This window comes from Sylvia atricapilla, chromosome 1 (assembly GCF_009819655.1).
Source record: "Sylvia atricapilla isolate bSylAtr1 chromosome 1, bSylAtr1.pri, whole genome shotgun sequence".
NCBI classification, from domain to species: Eukaryota; Metazoa; Chordata; class Aves; order Passeriformes; family Sylviidae; genus Sylvia; species Sylvia atricapilla.
This window is the reverse complement of record NC_089140.1, coordinates 18,573,038-18,587,358: the sequence shown is the minus strand read 5'-3', so window position 1 is coordinate 18,587,358 and position 14,321 is coordinate 18,573,038. Positions and strand designations below refer to the sequence as shown.

At 38.0% G+C, this 14,321-nt stretch overlaps 1 protein-coding gene across 5 annotated transcripts in view; it reads left to right on the top strand.

Moving 5' to 3' along the window:
* Nucleotides 1-14,321, top strand: part of MLLT10 (MLLT10 histone lysine methyltransferase DOT1L cofactor) — a 130,532-nt gene that overhangs the window by 23,991 nt on the left and 92,220 nt on the right. For 3 of the 5 annotated variants that reach the window (XM_066316343.1, XM_066316353.1, XM_066316335.1), the window contains exon 3: nt 3,818-3,872. The exons of 1 other annotated variant lie outside the window; for it this stretch is intronic. In XM_066316343.1, coding sequence (XP_066172440.1) covers nt 3,818-3,872 — 55 coding nt within the window. Of the gene's footprint in view, nt 1-3,817; nt 3,873-5,622; nt 5,628-14,321 lie in introns of those variants that run through there. One more of the 5 variants, XM_066316364.1, reaches the window with a different exon arrangement.

Here is a 14,321-nt window from a genome sequence, read left to right as displayed (position 1 = left end):
TCCCCAAAGTGTTTCTGAATGCTCAGACAATAAATCTGTGTCAGAAATCCTTTGTCAGATAAGACTTATAACACACATCTGGAGAAAAGAGCCCTGTCATGGTCCATGTGATCAGATATTAGAGACCATCTCTGTGGGTCATCAGATTATTCCATATACTGTGTTGCATCATCAACGTGCATGATAAAAAGATCAGAATATTATTCCATCCATTTTAGAGCTAGTAATAAAGTGTTAGTTTAAAGAAAAAAATTCTCTCCCAGCTGCTTGTCTCGAGGCATGGGATTCACTGTTTTCACCTGGCAAAGCTCCTGGTTTTACTACGTGGTGTGTGTTGAGACTTGACAGAGCAGAAATGGGGGACAGAATTTGGGAGTGTGGAGGCTGGGAAGGAGTTAGGTTGCTAATGCAGAGAAAGGGAGTAGAAGGGCTCTGGGTTGCTGTCTGCTCTTTTAGTTACTAGGGTTCTACTTGCAGATTGTAGCCAGATTGCATGGCACCAGAAGTGCTCTGTGTCATCCAAGTGCAAATATCTCTGCAGAGTTACCAATTGTCAGCACCATGAGATGAGTGCAATTCTGCACTCACGTTTTCTTCCCCTGTCAAAGCTTCCTCCTCCACTTTGGTTTTCTGTCTTGCATCTGCTCTGACTGCTTGCAGCCAGGACTGCAGAGGATTAATGAGGGACCTGAGTCCTAGTAGACATAGGAGACAAAAATAAATGAGGTGAAGCTGATGAGACTGAGTGGAGAATGCTTAACTCTTCTGCATAAGGGACTGGCTCAAGTCATTTCATCTTAGTGTCCTTTTGATTTATTTTGTGGTAAAGTTTGCACAAGAAGCTTGCTAATTCTTTAATTACTAGTGCTGCAATGCTGTGGCTCCCTGCCTTTAGTTTTGCTGATGCAACTGCTTGTAGGATTGTACTTAGATTGCATCAGTGATATGACCTGAATTAAAAATGTTAAAAAGTTTATTTCATTCTATTTCACTGATCTCTTCAGATAGTTATGTCAGTAGCTGAGGGAGGGGTGGAGGGAGAAATTAATGAGAGGGAGGTGAAGGGAAGAAGAGAACCTCCTAAACTCGTTTTGCCACTAGTGAAAATGTATGGCAGACTTCCCTAGGCTTGCAGAGATTGGGCAAGGTAAAAGCTGTTAACAGCTTCTCTTAGAGCTGTTAACATCATCTCCTCTCATTGGCTTTAAGTTGCCAGCTTGCAGCTTTGGGGTGGGAGAAAACTTTATTGCACTGTGACCATCAATACATACCAGGCTTCTTTCTTCAAGAATCTGGTTCAGTGTATGAGAAATTCGCTAAAATGAAACTGTTGCTACTGTATGTCTCTCAGCACTTTAGCATTTAGTATTTACGCATACTAAGTGTTTACACACGGCTCATAAATATATTGCATATGTAGGATTTTGTTTAAAATGAACTGATTAGTTCATTTCAGTGTCTTGACTTTAAAAAAAAAGGGTTAATTATCCAAGTCTGCAGGCAACTTGCAGAGTGCTTAAGATGTTTTCAACCACTTTTATATCTAAATTTCACCATAGACTTAATGCTGACTTTCAATAAATTGCTGATCATTTTAGTGATTGTGAGAGAGATGACTGAAACAAAAGACAAAAGGCTACAATCCTAAGGATTCTTTTTTCTGTGTGCAGCTCTCTATACTACTGCACTGAAAAAAATACAGTTTTTTTTCTATTTTACCCTCCATGAAAGCCTCTTTGCTGCTAATACAAATTTTTTTGCAAGAAAGATAGTCTTACAAATTTCTTAGAGTTTGAGATAGTCCTTGAGATAGACTTTAACCATATGAATTTCAGGAATGGAATTTCTAGTTCCTCAAATAAGTTTGCATAATCTGGTTCTGAGGCACTTTTAGCATCATAGGCTCCTTTATCTGCTGTCTTGTCAGTTAGCTGTTTATGGAGAATAGCACTGTTCAGGGAACAGCAGAAAGAACAGGTGTCCCACTCTGTTTGAAGGGTATGGTGATAAGTTGTGTTTGATGATCTTGATTTGCTTAAGAAGATTATTAGGTTTGCATGCTTTGAGTTGTCCCTAGTCTGGAAATATATAAAGGTTGTAATATAGTGATTCCTAGGTGTTTGATCCCATATAGTGGTGTTCCTGTGCTTGTAGGTTGGAGCACTTGAAGCTGAATATGTGTCAAATCTGGTAATTTCTGTCATCTCTGGTTTGGAGTTGGCTCACATGCTCTAGGACACTTAGAGATAAACATGATATTGGGAATTTGGCAGGAGGCAGTGATAGTAGAAAAACGGTTCTGTTGTGATCCTGGTGTATGTTGGAAGAATATTACATCACAGATGACTTCAACCCAGGACTGGATGGGACACTAAGCAAGTTTGCCGGTGATACAAAACTGGCAGGAACAGTTGAATCCCTTGGAGGCAGGGAGGCCCTGTAGAGAGACCTTCATAAATTAAAGGGCTGGGCAATCACCAGCAATATGAAGGGCAGATACCAGACTCTGCACATGGGATGGGGCAACCCTGGGTGTACAGACAGACTGGGGAATAAGAGGCTGGAGAGCAGTGCCTCAGAAAGGGACCTGGGGGTCCTGGTCCACGGCAAGTTGAGCATGAGCCAGCAGTGCCCTGGCAGCCAGGAGGGCCAGCCCTGTCCTGGGGACATAGGCACAGCATCACCAGCCGGGCAAGGGAGGGGACTGTCCTGCCCTGCTCTGCACTGGGGCAGCCTCACCTCGAGTGCTGGGGGCAGGTCTGGGTGCTGCAATGTAAAAAAGACATTAAACTGTTGGTGTGTCCAAAGGAGGGCCTTGAGAATGGTGAAGGACGTTGAGGGGAAGCCGTGTGAGGAGCAGCTGAAGTCTCCTGGGTTGTTCACCTTGGAGGAGACTAAGGGAAGACATCATTGGGGTCTACAATGTCTTTTTGAGGGGAAGAGGAGGGTCAGGTACTGATCTTTTCTCTGTGATGACCAGTGACAGGGCCCAAGGCAATGGTCTGAGGTTGTGTCAGGGGAAGTTTAGGTTGGATATTAGATAAATGTTCTTCACCCGGAGGGTGGTTGCACACTTAACAGGCTACCCAGGGAAGTGGTGACAGCACTAAGAGCGCTGACAGAGTTCCCCAAGCATTTGGACAATACTCTTGGGCATGTTGGGATGACTCTTGGGATAGTGCTGTGCAGGGTTAAGAGTTGGACTTTGATGAACCTTGCGGTCCCTTGCAACTCGGCTTACTCTGTCATTCTGTGATCAAACTGCTTATTTCCAGACATGTAGTTTTGCTACAGTTGTCAACTTCCTTTTCCTGGGACAGAAATTGAGGTTGGTTTTCTGTTTCTCAGGATAAATGGGAGTCAGTAAAGACTGCGTAGCCAGCCATGGTTCTGTGCACCTGTGCTAATCATATGCACAGCACTTTGTGATCAACCGTCTTGGTCAATACAGAGAGGCTGGGAGAAGGGAGTTTTTGGACTGTGTCCAAACTTCTTGGCATTTAAGTCTACCCTGTGTTATGTTTTTTGGAGGCTTGTCTCCAGGATTCCAGGGTGTGGAATCCAGGAAGAAAATCTTGGAGGTAGAACTGTGAGTAGCTTTAATGTGTGTCAAGGTTTCAAATTCTGGAGGACAAAGCTTTATTTTTCCACAAACTAACATTAATAATCAATAAAGGTTAAGGGGAAACACACCCATTCAGTTTTAAAGAATGGTTGCTTCCTTAATATCAGGTAACAGTTTTAATGTGTGTGGTTTCTTTTTCAATGCTTCTATGATCATTCCATTATTTTATTTTATTTTTGCTTTTTTTCCTAGAGATGTGAATTATGCCCTCATAAGGATGGTGCTTTAAAGAGAACAGATAATGGGGGTAAGTTTTATCCTTGCTTTTTGTGATCTCTCTTATTTTGTATGAGGGAAATAAATCTGTGGGGAAAAATTGTAGGGATCCTGCACATAAAAGAAAACACTGACTGCTTTGGAAAGAGATAACTCTTTTACAGTAACCCCTATTTGTCCACTTTAAGTTCAGTTTACTTTGAGGACATCTGTCATTATTCTTAGTTTCATTTTTAGGGAAAAAATACAATAGAAAAATCTGCATTTTAACATAAGATTTAATAGGTTAAATGGATGAATTTTAGTTGTATTTAGTTGGAGCCTAAGCATTTATAGAAAGCTGTTGAAAGTGCACCATTCATGGAGGAAAGTGGAACTTTTATGTCTATAGCCCAGACTGAATGCACCAGTGCATTTTCAAAGGTTGACTCTTTCATGCCTGATTTACTAATAGGTTCTGTAACAAAGAACTCAGAGCTGGAAAATTGAAATAGTGATCACCTCTCCCTTGCATCTTTCTAATTTCACTGTTCAGGTTATCATCAGTTCTGCTGCTGAGTAGAACTGCTAGAGAAAGTCTTCACTGAATATCCTGTCTTGATTATGCTTATACTTATAGCTGGGTGATATAAGTGGATAATTTCAATTAACTTTTCAACCACTTTTGGAATGCCACCTTCTCTTTTTAGTACATACTTCTAAATTCCCATCCATCATCTGTCTGTAAATAGCCTGGTCACAGTATGATCTGTATTCTGGAATTTGCTTGGACAGTCTATAGAAATCGTATTCTGCAGATTCTTTGCTGTGTACATAATATTCCAGCTAATTCAGATCTTAGCTTAGTGTTGATGCAGCTTTGCTATTTCTGTTGCAATTGACTTGCAGGAACACAGGGCCTGCTCATGTTTGTGCTGATGTACCCTTTCCCTTGTGTACCTTTGACTGCTCTGTTCATACCTCTCTATCTATGTTCTAGGTTTACCATTTTAGTGTCAACTGACTCAAACACATCACTGAACTTAGTGCCCAGTACTGAAGTCTTATTCCTCTTCTTTATTATTCCTCTCATGTTGATACATGCAATGTTGAATTAATTTCTTTAGAAATGGCAGCTGGACACTATCCTTTTAGGAAATAGTAATAAGAAAGCCTCATATGTCTTGAAATGTGCAGTAAAATTTGTGAAGTATGAAGTAGCTGAAGTGTTTCCTGGTTTTATACTTAGAGTAGTATTTGGGAAAGGTTTGTCTGTGGTGGTCTTGAATTTTTTTCTTTGCGTGAAGTCTTGAGAACTAACTTGGATAGTGTGCATCAAAGATGTGAGCATCCTATTAGTTATCTCATATGGCTCTATTAATTGTAATTACAAATTATTGTCTGGAAGTGAATTACTCTGTAAGATTCAAATGCTTTATATTTAAATAGCAAGGATATAACACTGTACTATAATTTTAATACCCAAGTGTTTTCATCAGTGAAAGCTTCACATTGAAAATTTCATAGCTGAGAGGCTTAAGAATTTATAGTTTCTTCGGAAAACAGGCAGCCTCTGTAACAGATCTTGTCCGTGGTGTTGAAAACAGCAAATCATACTTTGTGGACCAAATGTCCAGTAAATAATAGCTTTACAGAAGGATGTGCAACTTGGAAAATACTTTGACTGGTGTTGCATTTCAGAAATCTGCATTCTTATCTGAAGCTTTCCTTTCAAAGAGTTGCCTAACGAGAATGTGCCAGAAGATTTTTAGACTTAGAGTAATACTGTTGAAGATCAGATAATGGGCTTGCCAGTTGAAAATGGCATTTTCAGGAGGTTAATACTTAATTTTTTTTAATGCTGTTACACCTCTTGTTGCCAAGTAAATCATAGAAAGATGCAGGTATTTGAGAAGAAACTTGGAAACAAACATTTCTGGTAAAACCTTGTAAGGATCTAGCTTTATAAACTTGTAATTTTGCAGTCTTTCCTGAAATACAGAAATAATTAAATGGTCTTAGCTTTTCAGAAGAAGAGAAGAAATTGCGGATTTTAAGTCAGTGATACAAAGTTTTTCTTCTTTCTGGCAACAAATAACTTCATTTTGCAGCCAGAAATAAACAGTGTGCTTTTTGTTTTGAATATTCAGGTAGCTTAGCCCATTCATGGCCTGCTGCTCCTGTAGTTTTTTTTTAAACAGTCTTCTGGATATTTGCTTTACAATAAGGTGAGGGACTGTGGTTTGGGCATTGAAGGTACTATATTTTCTTTTCTGTTCGGAAGATTAATGGGCTAGCGAGCTTTTCCTACAGCGTTCCATGATTTTCTTAACCTGCAGTAAGATGCTGTTACTGCAGTGAGTGTCCTTGCTATACATTGTTTCTTCCTCATTTGTGATGGTCCTAGCTTTTTAAACTGTGCTTTTTTTTCTGCTGCTGCATTCCTTTTCAGCTCCATCAAGGCTTCCCTGACCTAGCTGTCCATGCTAATGCTGATAGAAGGAACGGCCAGGAGTGTTCTTTTAGCAGCAGCCTGTATGTTAGCTGTCTGAAGTCAGTGGCACAACTGTAACTTAAGGCAGCCTAATCTTAGAGCTCTTTTGTAATGTTGTTATCTCGCCTTTAAGAACTCTGGGGCACTACATGTATGACAGTAGTCTGGCAATCAAACTTTGTGTTGTTTATAAGTTTTATTAACTGACTATAAGTATAATTAATTGACTATATATTATGGTAGCACATGGTGTGGTTGTGTTGGTATTTTGTGAGTTTTTTGCCCCTCCTATAGTGTGAGGTTCTTTTGTGTGCATTCTTCTTCCTGCTCCCCCTCCTTTTACTGGCCTGTTGCTTATCTGACCTTTTGGAGATCACCATTTTTTTAGATTTGCTTTTTAGGTTTTATATTTCTGTTTGGAGTCTGTTTGACTCTGCTTTAGTTGTGCTTATCAGGTTAATGTGGGTCCTCTAGTGTCATCTCTGGCAAATACAGAATTACAATTTTCAGTGATTCCTTAAATATGGCATTATTGGAGCAGTACTGTCATGGGTTTTACAGAGAGCTTGAGTGACAGTCTGATATAGTAAGAGGAGAGGAGCATATCATGAAGGCCAAACAACATTTGTCCTGCCCGCTTTATCATTATGAACTAGATACTTGGGAAGAGTCTTGTGTGCCTAGTCAGAATAGCTTCCCAGCCCACAAGCATTTGTGCTTTGGGACTTGTTGCTCCAGACATGCTGTTTTTGTGTTTAATGGAAGATGAGTCCATCACACTATTGAAGTGTTCCCTTCTGTAAAAAGTTTCGTGTCCATAATGTTGCCTGTTACCTCATGGTTTTATTTGGTGCCAGTTGTTATTTGCAGACTGGGTGGGCAAAGGTCCATTATTCTGTGCTCACCTTTCCAATACCTCTTCCTGTAACCTTTTTGGGTGCACTGGAGAGTACAAAGATGCTTGCCTGTTCTTGGCTTGGTGATGGGGGCTACTGGTGCTGTAATCAGAACCTAAAGGAAGCCCAAAGAGCTCATTCTGTCTGGATTTGTGTGGAATATGTCCTAGTCTGCTTCAGTGCCCCTCCTGTTCTTTCCATTGTCAGAGACCTGAACTGACCCTGAACAGGAGCAGCTAAGGTCCATTTGCACGTGCTTGTTCAGTCTCTGCACTGGGTGAGAATGGCTGTTCTGCTCCTGCACTTGCACAGATCTTGGAAACAATACTCTTGGATTTAGCCAGCTGGAGTCTGGACTAGTATCTGTGGTGTGGCTTACCTGTCAATGGGTTTACCTATCCTAAGGATTGGTAAGAGTTGACTGTATTTAGCTACACATTTGATTTAGATAATTTTTAAGAGTAATAGGGCATTGCATAGTTATGAGCAAGGTATTTGTAAGAAATTTTAGGAATTAGCTTTGAATAAGTTTTAATATTTTGTCTGCCTAACATCTATGGCTGTTTTAGGACTATGGTTAAGTTTTGTGAAAAAAAAAAAAAAAAAAAAAAATAACCCTTTCTGCATGTGGACTTTGTTTTTACATAAACATTAGGACCTTCTCAGTGTTCAGAGATTGGAATTATATAAATTCCATTAGGCTATTACCTGTTGGGTTTTTTAAAAATTATTTATTCTTTTCTTGTTGATACTAAAAGTAGAAAAATAAGATTGAATTGAGAAAGGAACTTCTTTCTCTGTATATATCTGTTGACAGAATTTCGCGATAAATTTGGTGTTCGTGTTCATTTAGGGGAACCGCTGTGGTTTTAAACATTGAAAAATATAAAAGTTTTTTTAAATGAGAAAACCTGATACGTGTATGAATTGCTTATCGATTTGTTGTTTTAAGTGTAAGAAGGCTATTGAAAGAATAATTTTCCTTAAGCTTGGTGGATTGGTAAGTGAATTAATAGTTGGATAGAATATAAACACATTTTTTGAAAAACAGAGAAGTAACAAGTGAGCATTTGTTTAGAGATACTTGAGAACTGTTAGCATTTGGCAGTTTTGGGCCTTTCAGTTCAGTAATATTTCCTTAACTGTTGCAGTAATTTCCTTTGGATTTCAGACACTCAGTGAGGAGGAAATAAAATCATGACCATTTGGACTGATTATAGCTTTTTGAATCCCAGTTCTTTTATCTTCTCATAATACTGAGTATGCAGTCTGTTTTTTAACCAAATTGTTCACTTCTATCTAATATAGTGCATCTCACATTTAAATAGCTTCCTGCAGTAATCTTTTTCCACAATTTTCTGTAAGCTTAAAAGGCTTGATTTTGCTATACAAGTTGTTACTTTGAAATCTGATTCCACTGGATGATGATCAGGAATGCTGTGTAACAGCATTCTTTGTGTGACTTTTCACCAAGACTTCTTTCATGCAGCTGCTTGGGGAAAGGCCAGCAAACAATGTGGTGGTTTTATGTCATGGTCCAGACCCTCTTCCCACCCCCTGGGTTAGTGGCAGGATCTTCCAAGTCTATAAAAACATTATATGGTAGGCTTTCCCATTGCTGTTATTATTATTAGTCTCACTATCTGCTTTACTGTTCTGATGAGTATTCTTGGTGTTAATGTCTGAGAATGTGGATGGTATAATGTTATATGTACACACTAAGACGTATGCATTTTGCAAGTGCTTACCTGCAGATGTTCTAGCCTTTTTGAGCAGATTTACAGCAGTGTGTGTATTTTTTTTATGAGAAAAAGAAAAAAAGAGAATGAATTTAAAGTACTGCAGCATTATAAATTCCTGTGTTACCATATAAAGTATTGTATATTTATGATTTACGTTAGTGATAATCACAGTGTATACGTAGAATTTTTTTTTAGAGTTTTAGTTGCTTATTTATACATTTCTTCCTTTTGTTGTGTGAAAGAATTTCTTGAGAGAGGCAGAAGAAACTCAGTAACTCCGCAGCACACCAGATAAAATTGATAAGGCTATTAGCTTGCCAGGTGGACCAGTGGAATTTCATCTGTAGCTGTTTTAAAAACAAACTATTTGTTGTGCTGCAGAGTAACAATTCAAAATTAATCAATTCTTTACTTGAGGACCAGATTTTTCTAAATAGAGTATTTTGTGAAATTCAGTCGTAGGAAATTCAGAAGTAGACTTTGTCTACTTCTTTGTAGACAAATAATATTTATTATAGTATTTATTTTACCTTTTTAACAAATTGTCCATTCCGTACCAATTATGAGGTTGACTACCAACCACAGCAGTGAGAGTTCTAGTGGTTAATGTGGCTAGTGTTAGTACATTCTTTATAGCCCTCTTCAAAGAGTGGATCAAACAATAGAACATAAATAATGCTATATTAACTATAGCAAACTCTAAATCTTTATTTAATAGAGGAAGGAAAAAACCAGTAACTTCAGCTGACAGATTTCTTATCTGCAAATTTTCTTGTTTTTACAGGAAGGGAAGATCAGGGTTAAAAGTGTATGGAATGTCTTAATTAAGAGACACTTAGCTAAAGGTTTAAAATAGTACTTAATCTTTCCCTTTGGCAAAGAGTAACAGTAATGGTCTTAAGTACATGTTTGAAAGGTGAATCCAGCAGAGTTGGATGGAGCTCAGCCTTTGGGTCAGTCGGCAGATCTGATAGTTGTGGAAACGGAGGGTGCTCTTTAGGAGCTTAGAATGCCTAAACAAATTTTGCTGTGACATTGATGCTTGGTTAGGGGATGGTAATAATAACCCAGAACTCTTGTGCTACCCGGCTGGTGCTTGGCTGGAGTTCAGTGTGGCTTCATGGTTCTGGTCTCTCCCGTGTGTTTGTGCTTTGCTGCACAGCTTCAGCACTGACCATGGGTCGTGCTGGAGTCCCTGCTCTGTGCCTCTGAGTTCATAAGCAAGACAGGGGCTTCCCTTGTTGTGGATGGGAGGTTGGTTATATGTTTGTTGCTGTTATTTTATTATGAAGTCCAAGACTATAAAAGCAAAGCTTGAAAGTTTGCACTGGAAGGCAGTTTGAAAGTACTATGAGTTTATTTATGAGGAGGGCGCTTGTGAATCAAAATTTGGGCAATTAAGCAGTAGTTGTAAAGGGAAAAGAATTAGTTAGATGGATAGCATATTGTGTATTATTTATCTTCCTGGGTTTTCTTCATTAATTTACTTCAGTAGAGTTTACTTCTAATTATAGAACTCTTTGTTGACAGCAGTCTTGTGTTTGCTGATGGTGGAATTGCTAGGAATTACTTTTCTCCATCACATTGGGGTAACAGATCAATTATTTATGTTCAGCTAGGGGTCTGAAGTCTGAGCTTTGTTACTCTGAATGTTTGTGAACACAGTACATTAAAATTATATCTGCTACATATGTACTGCTAGGTTTGCACTGAATTAAAAATCAGTAAGGCACCAGAAATAAAAATTTCAGTGAAAGGTTGATAACATTTGGATAGATTCTGTGGTGATAATTAAACATTTAATGAACTAGGATGAAATGTAAAAATTGGCAAAACTCAATAATGTGTCTTTCTAAGAGATAAATAGAAAGAAAAATTCATTTAAGTGAAATGCTACAAGTCTCATATGGTGTATTTAGACTTTGAAGACTTCTCAGCATGAATTTCCAATTTTTGATACTGGAAAAAGATTGGTTTTTCATTATTGTTATCAAAGCAGATCTCAGAGTTGCTTTATATGTGGTTTTTCATGTTGTTTTAAAGTTGGTAGAATTTGTTTTCTAAGATCTTTCCAAAGGCAAATGACTAAGTTATATTTGTGTAATGTTTTCTTAGAAAGCACACAGGATTTCTTTTTTTTTTTTTTGTAAGGTAAGCAGCATTTCCTGAAGTTACTGAACTTTAAAAGTGCAGTTGAAGCAAATATTTTTAACTTTGTCTATCACCAGTAAGTAAAAATTAAAAATTATGTTCTACAATTTCTGGATGGAGACACTGATTGTTGTAGAATATTGGGCTTTTTTGAAGCAAGAGAGGCAGTGAATTTGTCAGCCCATCGTAGCCTGAGGGGTTTTCTTCAGCAGTTTCAGAGAAAACATTCTAATAAGAGTGCACAGAAAGAAGCAAACATGATGGTTGATTTGAATCCTTATGATGTGTTTCTTAGGCTTTCTAGTTTAAAACCAAGAAATTAGGTTCATTTTAATACAAGCAAGGCAAGCAATATCATCTGGTAAAAGTATTATTATTGAAAAGGCACATATGTCAAAAGGCCACCATCTCAAAGATTGAAAACTAAATAAGAAAGTCTGAGTATAAGGGAAAAATTTAAGAACATTTTGCAAGCTGCCAGTCTCTCTATTTGCTGAAACATTTCTCCTGCCCTCTCTACCAGTTAAAGTTGTCCTGAAAGTGAGATGAAACCAAAAGTAAATTGGATATAAGGAATTCAGTGGGAATAGTAAGAGTTTGTTAGCAATTACTGCAAGTTTCATTAGTAAAATTTAAGAAGAGTAATATATCTGTGGCCATTTGTCTAGATTCATTCAGACCATACACAACTAAAGTGATTGGAAGCTTATCATTGATTTAAAGAGTAAATGATGTGGTTTACAGAGATGGGTTTAATGAACTCATTTGGAACAAAAGTGATCTCAAAAATGGCATGAGTTCCTGGCTAAATCTGGAGAAAAATTTAGAAAAAAAGGAAATATCTTGCTGTTATTTCTGTTTGGTGTTTGGGTGAAGAGCAGAGCTGATAAAATAATTTGGTTGCAACAGAAACGAGAGAGAATGTTTTAAGTGTTTTTGAATGTGTAGAACAGTGCTGTTGGGGCTTTTTATTTTAAAACCCCAAACATGGGTGTATAACAGTATTATTCACACCTAAACATCAGTAATGCTTAAAAGGACTGGATTTAGTGATAGTTTTTTATTCCTGGGTGAGAAGGAGGACAAAGGTGTATAGTTGCTGATAAAATTTTAGTTGCCCTAGGATAAAGTAGTAGGTGATGTGAACAAGAAGAGTATAGTGTAAACTTTATAGCTTAGATGGAGTAAATGGAAAAATATGTATTTTAAGGAAGCCTTAAATACCACACATCGTTTTAAATGCTTGCTTCTCATCTGGCCTTCTATGTTCAGTTTGGATGGTTGTCTTTAGAATGTGTCATTGTCCCTGCAGACAAAGAGGGCAGTTATCATCCAGTAAGAAACAGTACACAAAAGCATTCAACTTTGATCGTGGCAATAGGTCCTTTATTCTCCTGGGACTCTGAGCTCTGCTCAGCCCGAGTAGTTGTGTCAAAGAGAAGGAAATGTCAGCAGAGGATTGGGAAGGTGTGTTTGCACTGTGTTACATAGTCAGGAACACTCTCAGTTACACGAGACATAACAAGTAAAACTGGTTATAGGTTAGTAGCACCCATCAGCGAGACTGAGATCTCTCACACTTTGGCCATAGGTGTCCTTACTTCCATGCTTAGGCTTTGGAGCAATAGTGGCTAGTCTCGTGATGCTTCGGAAAATGGTTCTTGGTTGCTTTTTTTCTGTTTTCCTCCTTCTGTCTGGTTCTTACATAGCAAAATGGGATCTTCTTGACTTCCCTTAACTATAAAGTTTTGTGGAGGAGTCTATAGACCTTGAGTTCTCAGAAGGTGGAGATTGCACACAGCACCTTCAAAAAAATTGTTCTTAACCACGCTTGTTACGGAAAAGTATCTTCCTTACTCTTCCTAAAAGGAACTCTCCGTGACACTTCCAGGTCAGCTGGGTGTTGCTCTCTGACAATTTTGTGTGTCTTCACCAGTTAAAGTTTGGACAAAAGAATATTTAAGAACTTATGTACAGGGTGTCTTGAAACCAAGTGGAAGCTGATGCTGGAGTCAGACTTCTTTTTTGGTGTAGAGATTTGAGGCTGGTAACATAAGGGTGCTGCAACCACCCCTCTGGTTAAATAATTGTTGGACATTATTGTGCCTTTGTATTATTATTGTGATTTTCCAACAAGGCCAGATTGTCTGGGATCTGAAGGTGGAGATGGGACAGTGGAAAATGTCCCTTACCCTCAGTTCCATGGGCGCTTATTAACCCATGTTCAAAAAGTGTTTTAGTGCTGTGGTGCTTCAGTTTCATTATATAGGTACTGGTTTTGGTCTCATGAAAGTTAAAAGCCTCTGGCCACAGCTGTCTTGGAGGTGTACTTTCTATTTGTAAATAAGAACATAAGGTAGGGTGTTGGTGGTTTTTTTTGTTTGGTTTTTGGTTTGGGGTTTTTTTTTATGGGGGATGGGGGAAATAGTGTGAAGCACTATTCAATTAAAGTTACTCCTGAAACTGTTTCCTTATAATAAAAATTCTTTACCTACCTAAATTTCAGTTCAATTAGTAAGTGGGTTTTTTTCCCCCTAATGTCTCTGGTTTATTTTGTATATTTACATAATAATTGTCCATTATATGTAAGTGTAACTGGAGTACCGGCCTAATTACATCTAAAGTAAAAGCTTTTGCCATCTGATTATGTGTAGCCAACTGAAGGTATAATTTTTCAAAATTTCAGTGTCACTTTTTTATTGGTTTAATGGCTTTATTAGATGGATGGTGTTTCTATTTGAGTTAATTTTTTGAGAGAAGATTTAAAGATAAATATTCACCGTTAACCCCATGTTAACATTTATTTGTCTTTAGTAAGATGATTCTGGCTTAAGGCAGTTTGCAATTCTTAGAAAAGCCCTTATAAACCCACTTTCCCTGAAGATATTTCAAGTAGACAAGCAAACAGAAAAGGTTGTGGTTTTTATAGTTTTTTTTTTCTCAGTCTGTCTGTTAATGATAATTTTAAAATGGTCTGTTGGAACAGGTTTTAAAAGCAGCTCAAGCTGGCAGTTTATACTTTTTTTTTAGCCTACACTTTTATTAGTCTCATGCCTTTTCTGTAGAGAATAATTCTAAAGACTGTTTCTGAATAAAATTACGGAGCAGCACAGATACTGTATTCAGTTGTTGTTGAAATGCTAGAAAGATACGTGTGGTGTTGACTGTGAATGTTGACTATAACTGTTGAGTGTGTTGTGTGCACTTTTCGTTTTCCA